This window comes from Erythrolamprus reginae, chromosome 1, assembly GCF_031021105.1.
Source record: "Erythrolamprus reginae isolate rEryReg1 chromosome 1, rEryReg1.hap1, whole genome shotgun sequence".
Taxonomy (NCBI): domain Eukaryota; kingdom Metazoa; phylum Chordata; class Lepidosauria; order Squamata; family Dipsadidae; genus Erythrolamprus; species Erythrolamprus reginae.
The window spans coordinates 261,217,281-261,229,836 of record NC_091950.1 but is presented as its reverse complement, the minus strand read 5'-3'; the positions used below and the strand labels follow the sequence as shown (position 1 = coordinate 261,229,836).

The 12,556-nt window shown below is 38.0% G+C and overlaps 1 protein-coding gene across 3 annotated transcripts in view; it reads left to right on the top strand.

Moving 5' to 3' along the window:
• The window catches only part of ARHGEF10 (Rho guanine nucleotide exchange factor 10), a 115,083-nt gene that overhangs the window by 67,868 nt on the left and 34,659 nt on the right, over nucleotides 1-12,556 (top strand). For all 3 annotated transcript variants that reach the window (XM_070732898.1, XM_070732897.1, XM_070732894.1), the window contains 3 exons: nucleotides 8,090-8,205; nucleotides 8,976-9,103; nucleotides 11,059-11,159. In XM_070732898.1, the coding sequence (XP_070588999.1) occupies nucleotides 8,090-8,205; nucleotides 8,976-9,103; nucleotides 11,059-11,159 (345 nt within the window). The remainder of the gene's footprint in view (nucleotides 1-8,089; nucleotides 8,206-8,975; nucleotides 9,104-11,058; nucleotides 11,160-12,556) is intronic.

Genomic DNA, 12,556 nt, shown 5'->3' with positions numbered 1-12,556 from the left:
ACACCAACACTCCACAGTTTGCATTGGTTGCTGATCAGTTTCCAGTCACAATTCAAAGTGTTGGTTATGACCTATAAAGCCCTTCATGGCACCGGACCAGATTATGTCAGGGACCACCTTCTGCTGCACGAATCCCAGCGACTGGTTAGGTCCCACAGAGTGGGTCTTCTCCGGGTCCCATCAACTAAACAATGCTGCTTGGCGGGACCCAGGGGAAGAGCTTTCTCTATGGCGGCCCCAGCCCTCTGGAACCAACTCCCCCCAGAGATTAGAATTGCCCCCACCCTCCTTGCCTTTCGTAAGCTACTTAAAACCCACCTCTGTCGCCAGGCATGGGGGAATTGAGATGGTCTTTGCCCCTGGGACTTTACAATTTCATGTATGGTATGTCTGTATGTATGTTTGGTTTTTTATATTAATGGGTTTTTAATCATTTTTAGTATTTATTAGATTATTATTGTACATTGTTTTATTATTGCTGTTAGCCGCCCCGAGTCTCCGGAGAGGGGCGGCATACAAATCCAATAAATAAATAAATAAATAAATTTACTTAACCACTTTGGCAAGAAAGGTGATAAAATGGGGCAAGATTCACTTAACAAATGTCTCACTTAGCAACAGAAATTTTGGGCTCAATTGTGGTCCTATGTTAAGGACTATTTGTATTCAGAAAGCATCTGAAGCATTTCTTATGAGACTGGCATGAATATATTTTATATCAGTATGGGTAGTCGTCAACTTATGACTACAATTGAGCCCAAAATTTCCAAGACCCTTAAGTCAGTTTTGTTCCATTTTATGGACCTTTCTTGCCAGAGTTGTTAAGTGAATCACTACGGTTGTTAGGTTAGTACGGTTGTTAAGTGAATCTGGATTCCCCATTCATTTTTCTTGTCAAAAGCTTGCAATAGTTGATCACATGACCCTGAAACACTGCAACCGTCATAAGTACATGCCAGTTGCCAAGCATCTAAATTTTGATCACGTGAACATGGGGATGTTGCAACGGTCATAGTTGTGAAAAAGGTCACTTATTCTCAGCACTGTTATTACTTCAAACAGCCTAAATTTTTTTTTTTTTTAATTTATTCAATTTATATGCTGCCCAACTCCTTAGGGACTCTATATTGTACTGGGCATGGTGTTTAGTGATTTTTCTTTTGTGTTTGAGCTTCATGGGCATTAATTCACACAAGAAGCTTACAACTAGAACAGGTCTCTTAAAGCTTCTGCTTCCAGTAGCCATTGTTTTATTAATCAGGATTATGTGGTCTGAATTTGGAGAATTTCCCATATTGAAATGAATTCACTTAGTCTGCATCCTTTGTATCCCCAAATATCTCTAGTTGTTTTCCCATTTTTAATTTTTTAAACAGGAAATCTATAAATAATACAGGTAGGTGAAGATCACCTGATAGGCATAGTCTATTTCCCGCAATAAAAAGAAATTTCTACTTTGGTTGCAAAATTGCTTTTACTGTATAGCTAAAGGATAATCCATCCTGATCCTAGTTAAAAAGCTGCCAGAATCAAAAACCAACAATCCAAGAAGCTGTTTAGCCTGGGTTGGTTTTTGGTTAAAGGGTTAATGAAATAGTTATTTGTTGAAGTAGCAAGCTTAATTTGGTCAAACTTACATTAATGTTTCAGCAGGTGGCAGCACTTGGTTTTTACCCAGTCTATACTCAGAAGCTAATCAGGATTGCTGTACTTAGATGGGAAATTTTCAGAATTGTAAATTGCACTAGAAAATAAACAATCTCAGAAGAAGCCAGTAGCTAATCATTTCCATAGTGTTGGCAAGAAAACTACATGCCTGTAGTATCTTTCAATAGTAGATCTCAACTTGAAGGCAATTTTTTTTTGCATCGCATACCTTTATCAGTGGTACTCCCAAAGCAGCATAAATAATACAAAAAGCATGCACATTTTTTTTTTAAAGAATCTCCCTAGAAACAATATAGTCCTGTCAGTCTTTTCCATTTCAGTCTAGAATTGAGCACAGCTTTGTCTACATTGTTTATTCCAGCTTTTCCATCCTGGTAATCTCTGGATACTAAGACTAGGAAAATTCCCAGCTATTGTAACCAAGCTATCTAAGAATGGTTTAATTGTATTAGTAGCAGGCACTATTTTCAATAAACATATTGTTTGAATTCTTGTTCATTATCTCTTTTTTGTGTAGCTGCTACAGTATTGTTGTTGTTGTTGTTGTTGTTGTTATTATTTCATAGTGGTGACAAAAATAGATATTTTTAGAATGGAATTGTGGACTACAGAGAAAGGAGAGAAAAGAGTAAAGCAACTCAATGGTTAAATAAACACAAGATAAAGATTTAAAAAAATAAAAATCTTGTCTGAACAGTATCAAAATTGAATGAACATGGTAGTCAGGGCATGCTGTACAATTTAGCTATTGTTGAAATTGTGCAATTCTGTGAGTTGCAATTTTATATGATACTCTGTGACATTGCAGTGAAGGAAAAGATGTGAAAAGTGCCTTAGCATCTATACAATTTGCTAATAACTTTATGATGCTATTTGGACTACCTTAGAAGCAGTGGTGGCCTCCTATGGGTATTATCAGGTACGCCGTACTGGTAGCAAAATTTTGATTGCCCCCCCCCTTTCCCCCCCCCCCCCCCTTCTGGGCTCTGGGTATGTTTTTCCTATCGCAGTAAATGAGGTTGAATGTGTATAATTTTAGAAGAGCTGTGTGTGCGTGTGTACATACACTTTATATAGTAGATAATCAGGGGTGGGCTACTGCCCAGTTGGGGGGAACGCAGTGGGGTAGTGAAAATGGAACTCCACCCCAGAACACCCAATTTGCACTGAAAGATGTTGAAACAAAATGCATAAGCCACACCCACAGTGTGGTAGTAAAAACTTTGGTAGCCCATCACTGCTTAGAAATATGCTGTTCTGCAAAGCCATTTGGAACTGGAATACTAAACTCTTCTTTAGAACCCAGCAAGGTGAAATGTTGGAGCAATATTTCTCAAACTTTTTAAGATCTGTGGACTTCAGCAGAATGGCCCAGCCAGGGTCATTGCTTTCCCTTGACCTGCCATATGAATGAAGTCTTGTATGGGGGGGCGGGGGGCTCATTCCAAAAAAACAGAAGAGGAAGTTCTAGGTGCTGAAGCAACAGCAAGTTAATACACCCAGAAGGCAATTGGCATGGAACCCACATGACTCAGGACCTGCAACAATAACAGTCAGAAGAAATCCCATCAGCCCTTTGATATTTGAATGAGCATTCATTGTTACGTGCACACAGTAGCTGGGTTTACACATTGCACTAAGCCTAAGATATGACTTACTTGTAAATGATGGATTCTAGCTTATTTACATTGAGTTGAAGCCAATTTTGATCTATGCTCATTGTTAAACAAATAGCTTACTGTGAACCAAATCAGTAAGTATTTAACTTTTTTATATGCCATTTGCAAGCTCTAGTTTCTTGGAGAAAAGACAGCTAGGTGCTCTGTTCTTCTTTTTAAAGAGATGGTTAGATTTTCTAAGAAACGTGAAAGGTTGGGTATTTAATTTATTGTTAGGAAGTTTAAAAAAAAAGGTATACTGGTATGCGTCTACTATTTATTTCACAATGTACTGTATGTTAAATTCCATGGGTGCCTTCACAGCTCCCAGGCTGGTTATGTTTCCTTTAACTGATCCTTCCACCCACCTGTATTTAGCATAGTTGCTTCCTCCCTTGAGACTTGTGCTGTTGCTGTGCAACTTGTGAAAACTTAGGAAGCTCTTGTTATTGTTAAAGAGCCCATGGAGAGTGCACACTTAGAGCAGTAGGATGAGCTTTAATAAAGACAGCGTCTTTAAGAGCAACAGAAGGTCCCACATTATTATTCTCACTATCTATAACAGTGATGGCAGAGCTTTTTGGCATCAAGTGACCAAACTGGAGCGTACACCTGTGTATGCTGGCCAGCTGGTCTTTGAGTTCATGGCGCTTCAGCGCATGCAAAGACGGAAACCCAAAGACCAGGTGGCATATGCGCATCAGAAACTAGAAGAGCAGCTGGTACATTGAGATATGTCTCCCCCCCCCCCCCAAAAAAAAAAGTTTTTACATGAAAGATATATCTTGAGATCAGATATCCTACAGCAGGACTGTCAAACTCCCAGCCCTTGGGCTGGATGCATCATGCGCTGGCCACGCCCAGTTTAGCGAAGGGAAGAAAAAGTCCCTTTACATTACGTGACACCATCATGACGATGTGAGTTTGACATTTCTGCCCTATACTGATTGAAAAGCTGTAAATGATGTAAATTAACAAACTGGGTGATTTTAAATAGATGAGCTATTGCTACAGTTGTTAAGTGAATCACGGCACTTGTTAAATTAATAACACAGCTATTAATCTGGCTTCGTCTTTGAATTTGCTTGTCAGAAGGTTGCAAAAGGGAATCATGAGTCTTCGGAGAGGGGCGGCATACAAATCTAATTAATTATAATTATTTATTATTATTATCCCATGACATTGCAGCCTTCATAAATATGAGCCAGTTGCCAAGTGTCTGAATTTGATTATGGGATCATGGAGATGCTGCATTGGCCATCAGTGGGAAATAGGTCATAAGTCTCTTTTGAGTGCCGCTGTAACTTCAAATGGTAACTGAATAGTTGTTAATCAAGGATACTTGTACAATAATCTTCATGTTTTTAAAAGGAAGTCATTTAGAGGAGTGGGTGAACTGTTATCTGTTGCTCTATAGGGTAGGAGAACCCTATGTTGGCTCTTCAGAAAATAGATTTAAATTAGATATTACGAAAAAAAATACTGACAGGAAAAGCTCTCAAGCAGTGGAACACGTTTCCTTATGAAATGGTTTCTTTCCCCTCATTGTAGATCTTCAAATAGAGGCTGTTTTAATGGATTTTGCATTAAGCAAAGGATCAGGCTAGGTGACCTCTGAGGTATCTTCGCACTACATGGTTCTATGTACTGCTTTAACATCATTAGGTTAGGTTAGGTTTATTGGATTTATATGCCGCCCCTCTCCGCAAACTCGGGGCGGCTCACAACAATAATAAAAAACAGTACTGTACAGTACATAATACCAAATCCAATGCCCACCCATCTAGTTACAATTTAAAATTAATAATCTCATAAAAAACAGTATATATATAAAAAAAACAGGCACACAGTCAATCAATCAACAAAACAACATGGGCAAGGGGGATTTAGATTCACTTTTTGGGACTGCATGAGTTTTATATAATAGATTAATTGAGAAGATTAAAGGTTATGCTGTTATATCTGTATTAATTCCCCAAATCACTGTGTAAAATTAAACATGATTTGATCAAATTTCAGGGTCACTTTTAATTCCCATCATCCTCAATTGTGAGCCTGTTTAATACATAATCACCATGTTTTATTCCAACTGAGAATGCAGGTTTTTTGTGATTCTGTTTTGTAAATTTAATGGGATTTATCATGCCAAGCAAATATCAGAATCTCCTCTTTTATTCAGGGTGTTCAATTACTGGACATGACAACCAGGAGTGGGTGGCAATTTTGAAGGTAACCAAGGAAAAACGCAGGCTAATGGCAACTATTGTTACGTTAAAGAGCTTATGTAACACACACACACACACATAAAAGAGATGCAGGGAGTTTATACAGCAAGAAAATATAAAATGACATACCGGTAGTTCCTTGATCCCCAACTTTAATAACAATAAGGGATATTTTATATCAGTCTGTTGGAAATCAACATCCTAAATCATTAATGAAAGCTTTTCTTTATTTGAACTCTTTCTGTAGGATTCTCGGTGTGGTTTCTTTTTTGTAATTAAAAGATTGCTTCTGAATGTTTGATAAGGTGAAAAATATAACCTCATGTTGCTTTGTAGCTCTTCTCTTGCATCATCATCATTATTATTATTATTATTATTATTATTTTTATTAATTGGATTTGTATGCCGCCCCTCTCCGCAGACTCGGGGCAGCTAACAACAGTAATAAAACAGCATATAACAATAATTCAATACTAAAAACAGTTAAAAACCCATTATTATAAAAACCAATCATACATACAGACATACCATGCATAAAATTGTAAAGGCCTAGAGGGAAAGCGTATCTCAATTCCCCCATGCCTGGCGACAGAGGTGGGTTTTAAGCAGCTTACGAAAGGCAAGGAGGGTGGGGGCAATTCTAATCTCTGGGGGGAGTTGGTTCCAGAGGGCCAGGGCCGCCACAGAGAAGGCTCTTCCCCTGCGTCCCACCAAGCGACATTGTTTAGTTGACAGGACCCGGAGAAGACCCACTCTGTGGGACCTAACTGGTCGCTGGGATTCGTGCAGCAGAAGGTGGTCCTTATAGGTAGATCACATCTACCCAATAGTTGGATCACTAACAACCACAATTATTTTCATATTATTTAGATCCCAGATAGTTTAATACTAGGACAGGTTGCATTGTTTCTTCAATCATATGTTTTTGATCTGTCTGTGATTCTCATGCTAGTGATGCCTATTTTCACAGAGTGGAAATAGCTAGGTTGAAATATGGCTGGAAACGAGAAAATCCCAACCTGCCCTATTTCTACCATTTTAATTGGGACAAAGTCATGAACAAAATAGTCTTAGTATATGGCTTCTTACCAAGGAAAGCCTTATCGGATAGGATTTTTCAATTTGTATCATTTCAGAAGAGAGGTACACCAAATCACATGCCTAAAATGTTCCTAAGTTTGTGTATATACAAAAATTATATATAGACTGCTTAATCATTTGTGTTGAATCAGTCTATAACTAAATATGCAGTGCATAGACCAATGATGGGGAACCTATGGCATGGGTGCCACAGGTGGCACGCGAAGCCATAGAGCCAGGGTGGTGCAGCAGGTAGAGTGCTGTACTGCTGGCCACTGAAGCTGACTATAGATGTGGAGGTCAGCGGTTCAAATCTCACCACCGGCTCAAGGTTGACTCAGCCTTCCATCCTTCTGAGGTGGCTAAATGAGGACCCGGATTGTGGGGGCAATAGGCTCGCTCTGCTAAAAAGCGCTATTGCTAACATGTAAGCCGCCCTGAGTCTAAGGGGAAGGGCGGCATAAAAATCAAATAAGTAAGTAAGTAAGTAAGTAAGTAAGTAAGTAAGTAAGTAAGTAAGTAAGTAAATATCTGCTGGCACGCAAGCTATTGCCCTAGCTCAGCTCCAGCGAGCAGGTGTGTGTTGGCCAGCTGATTTTTGGCTCACACAGAGGCTCTGGGAGGGCATTTTTGGCTTCCAAAGACCCACCGGGGGAATGTGTTTCTACCCTCCCCCGGTTCTAGGGAAGCCTTTAGAGTCTGGGGAGGGCAAAACACGAGCCTACTGGGCCAACCAGAAGTTGGGAAACAGGCCATTTCCGGCCTCCAGGGGGCCTTTGGGGCCCAGGGAAATATGTTTTCACTCTCTCCAGGCATTGAATTGTGGGTTTGGGCATTCACGCATGTGTGGTAACGCGTGCACATGCTCTTTCGGCACATACTGATATGCCATCAAGTTGTTTTCAATTCCTGTTCTTTGGTATATCCAATGCCTTTGGGGGGGAAATTGCATCCTTCTCCTGTCTGATACTTTCCAATGACATCTTTGTAGGCTGTGGCTTTTGCTGTAAGAGACAACTGAGTAAACATCAGAAAAAAACTTCCAACAGTTGAACTTTATATGGCTTCATCAAAGTCACTGTACTTGGTGGCAGGTATATAGGGGCTACTATTTAACATCAGTTTGAATGTGATTGATTATAAGGAATGTGTACACTTATGCAGTCACATTGTTTACATTATTTTATTGTTATTTTCCCCCTACAAAATCTCAGTTTGCTTTTCAATTCAATTGTATAGCTTATAAGTTGTATTAAAAGGTGGAAAAATTCAGGAAAAATTCTGAAGTGGTTTATCTTGGTCTGACTTTTTTTTTCCTTTTGCATCTCAAAAACCTGGCATTTCAACAGGAGTTTATAGACTTTTATATCCACTTTAGGTACTATTCTCATAACTTTGTTTGCAATAATACCTGTTTTACTTTATGCACACCTTTAATGACATATTTTTGTGTTTCAGATAAACTTTATATGGGACCAGGGCAACTGTACAATGATTTGCAGAACCTCTTACATGACTTGAATGTAGTTGGTCAAATCAGTCAACTAATATGCAACCTGAAGGGAAATTACCAGGTAACAAGTAATGGATGTAGAATTAAGTTTCCAGATTAAGGAAACACCTATTTTCTTCTATGTGATGCTAATACGATTATTTTTAAATGGTAAACTGTAGAGTTGCAAGCAGATTAGCGATGCCTTGGTGAGTTTGTATATGCAATCTAAGCATAGGGTATTCAATAAGGTATTTTTACTCATTGATGTTAAAAAAAATGTCAGACACTTGTATCATGAGTTAATAGCAGTGTTTCTTTAGCATAGAGCATTATGTCCTCAAGTCTGTTTAAGCATTATTTAATCCTATTGACATGGGATTCCCCCCCCCCCTCTTATCCATGCTGTACAATATGTCTGTGCCTATGTTCCTTTCAAGTAAAAATTACATAGAATGGCAGTAGTATTTTGTTATCTAAGGGGCGTGCATAAGTGCACCAATGTGCCTTCCGTCCCCTGTCCAATTGTCTCTCCTTATCTCATTTATCTTTTCTTCCTTTCAAATATGTTCACCTATACTATTATATCTTATCTTCTATTCTTTTCTTTACTTATATTATTACATATCTTTCTCTTCAATGTGTATTGGACAAAATAAATAAATAAAATAAATAAATAAATTTAATGTAGGCATTTCCAGATTGCATCTGTAAAATAAATTTTAGCTTAAATTCTGATGGTATGTCTGAAAATGGTTTGTAGTTTTTCACAGGTTTTTGATAATGACTGAAAAAATAAACTTAATTTTAACATGATAAGAGCTTCAATATTTGTCGTTGTTGTTTCACCAGAATTTAAATCAGTCAGTGGCTCATGATTGGACCTCAGGTTTACAGAGACTCATTTTGAAGAAAGAAGATGAAATTAGAGCTGCAGACCGCTGTCGAATTCAACTTCAGCTTCCAGGAAAACAGGACAAGTTAGTAGCAACCTTGAACTACAGAAGACATTCTGGAAAGCCCTTGGGGAGAAGTTGTCATGAAAGCCAATACAGTAAAATGTAGCTTCTGGGTAGGAGGAAGGAAGATCATGTTTAGTGTTGCAAAATAAAGATGATAGCCATGTGCTCAGAAGCAGATCTTGATAGGATCTGTCGTTATGTGTGAGACATTTTTCTGGCAGCAATTTTCCAGCTCTCCCTTGCTGCATAATAAGCTCCAGGCAATCGTACCTCATAATTTATACCATGTTTAAGATCTGAGTAGACAGTATGCATGCACCTCATAACCGCAGAAGTAGGAAGCAGTTTATGTGTCCAAGGGAACTGAAATAAAATCCCACTAGCTAACTAATGCTGTGTTTATTTAGTTCCGGTGTTTTTTCTGTATATGTGCATGCAGATAGTTCTTGACCTACAACAGTTCATTTAGTGACCATGTTTTTTATATTGGGGTTCCTTGCTTTTAGATTTTAAATGTACAAGTGTTATTTTGGATTTTGAATTATTAGATTTGTCAATGTATATTGTTTTTGTCACTGCTGTGAGCCGCCCCGAGTCTACGGAGAGGGGCGGTATACTAATAAACAAACAAACAAACAAACAAACAAACAAAGTAAGTAAGTAAGTAAGTAAGTAAGTAAGTAAGTAAGTAAGTAAGTAAGTAAGTAAGTAAGTAAGTAAGAAAGATACAATGGCACTGAGAAAGTGACTTAGGACAATTTTTCACGCTTAAAACTGTTATGGCACCCCCTGATCAAAATAGAGATGCCTGGCAACTGATTTGTGTTTATCACAGTTGTAGTGTCCTGCGGTCATGTGATCACTTTTGTGACCTGACAAGCAAAGTCAATGGGGAAGCCATTAACAACCATGTTGCTAACTTAACAACTGCAGTGATTCACTTAACAAACATGGCAAGTAAGGTTGTAAAATGAGGCAAAACTCATTTAACAAATGTCTCAGCAACAAAAGTTCCGTATTCAATTATGGTCGTAAGTCGAGGACTACTTGTCTTCTCTAGAGATTTGATACAGTTTTTAACAAGCAGAACTTCATAAGGAATTAAAACTTCCTTTCCTTGTATGAGAATGAACGGTTGTGCCCACCCTGAGCCTGACTGATTATTTTCCTATTTCCTAATGTATTTCAGAAGTTATAAGAAATCCTAATCTAGTCAATTTCTGTAAGCCTGTTGCATTATGCCAATGCTTTACCAATTTGCCAGCTTTGATTTTAAACCAGCAGCAACCCACAGGTAAAAGAGATAGTAACACTAGTCTGACCCAACTTGTATTTCTCAGTGCAAGGAGATCACAATTGCCTGAAAGGCTATACAAGGTTATCAATATAGGACATCGATCATTTATGCCAGGGGTAGACAAAGTTGGCTCTGTTCTGTGACATGTGGAGCTAGTATGATTGGCTCAGGAATTCTGGGAGTTGAAGTCCACAAGTCATAGAAGAGCCAACTTTGCCCACCCCCTGTTTTATGCTATGAGCGGAGTCAGAATAATGGGATACAATGATTATGAATGTCAATAATAATAATAATAATAATAATAATGTAATAGTAATAATAATAATAATAATAATAATAATAACAATAACAATAATAATAATAATAATAATAATAATAATTTATTAGATTTGTATGTCACCCCTCTTGTCTCAAACCTTTCCCAACTCTGGGACAGTTGATACATCTGTACTTAGATAGGCATTAAATAAAACCTATTTGCAAGTTATGAAAGTGTTCCTCTCAACGTTGAAATAAAAGCTAACGCTGTTTAATGGAATGTATACTAATTTATTTGGTCTAACAATTGCAGCTAATGCATCTTTGTTTTCTTTCTGCCAAAAGAGTATATGGCATACTTTTATGATATTGTGTAGCAAAAATATGCACTGTGACTTATTTTCTTTAATTTCAATAGATCAGGACGGCCTACTTTCTTTACGGCTGTGTTCAATACATTTACACCTGCCATCAAACAGTCATGGATCAGAAGTTTACAAATGGCTAAGCTTGCTTTAGGTAAGGTTTTCTTTTGCTGGGCTTAAAATTACATAAACTGAAGGAGAGTTAACTGTGCCTTCTGAATAATTGCTACAAAGGAGAGGAGCACTAACAGGAAATGAACAAATAAATGATTTATCCTAGATAGTGACAGGAGTTTGGCAAAGCTTAGAAAACTCAAAGTCTAAGAAATCAATTGTGAGAAGAGAGATTTTAGTTATATTTGCAGGGAAAATCTCCATGGCTGGCTTCTGCTGCTACGGACCATTCAATCCTGGAAAAGGGTCAGAAACCCTGAAGAAATTAGTCATCCAATGAGAATATGAAACTAGATGTAGTTAGGTATCTTTTGATAATTTATATCATTCTGCTTTGTATATTCTTTTGCTATTTTATTCTATGTGTATGCTGAGGTTCTTTTTGCTGGCAAAAATCTCTCTTATCTTTCCCCACCTCTCCCTTTTTCTTTTAATGCTAAATTTCTTCCCCAAACACTAACATATAGTAAATACAGTGGTACCTCATCTTACGAACGCCTCTTCTAACTAACTTTTCGAGATATGAACCCGGTGTTTAAGGTTTTTTTCCCTCTTCTTCCGAACTATTTTTACCTTACGAACACAAGCCGCTGCTGCTGGGATGAAGGGATTTCTTTTTTTTTTCTTTTTTGAAGAAAGAAAAGGGAGGGGCGGCTTGGAGACGGAGAGTTTGCATTAACAAAGCTAGGAGAATGGAGTGCTTGCAGAGGCACTGAAAGGGTGTCCTTTGAAGAAAGAAAAGGGAGGGGCGCCCCCCTTGCCTTTCTTCCTTCCCACTCACCCTTTAGCCTTGCCTTGCTTCTTCCACCCGCCCCCTTTCGCTGCTCCTCCCTGCCCTCTGTTCACCTCCCTTCTAAAGTTTGGGATTTTCCTGAATGATTTGCACACATTATTTGCTTTTACATTGATTCCTATGGGAAACATTGTTTCGTCTTACGAACTTTTCACCTTACGAATCTTGTCCTGGAACCAATTAAATTCGTAAGACAAGGTATCACTGTACTACATATACTGCTCAAAAATAAATAAATAAAGGGAACATTCAAATAAAACATCCTAGATCTGAATGAATGAAATATTCTCATTGAATACTTTATTTCGTACAAAGTTGAATGTGCACAACAGAATGTGAAATTTTCAATCAGTGTTGCTTTCTAAGTGCACAATTTGATTTCACAGAAGTTTGATTTACTTGGAGTTATATTGTATTGTTTAAATATTCCCTTTATTTTTTGAGCAGTGTATTTTTATTATACTGATGCATTTATTCTACTTTGTAGGTGGCCTAATCCTCTTTGCAGTTAAGATCTGAAGAAGGACCAAACCACCACACCTCTTTAGTACATGCAAACGCTCCTTTACACTACTCTTCAATAT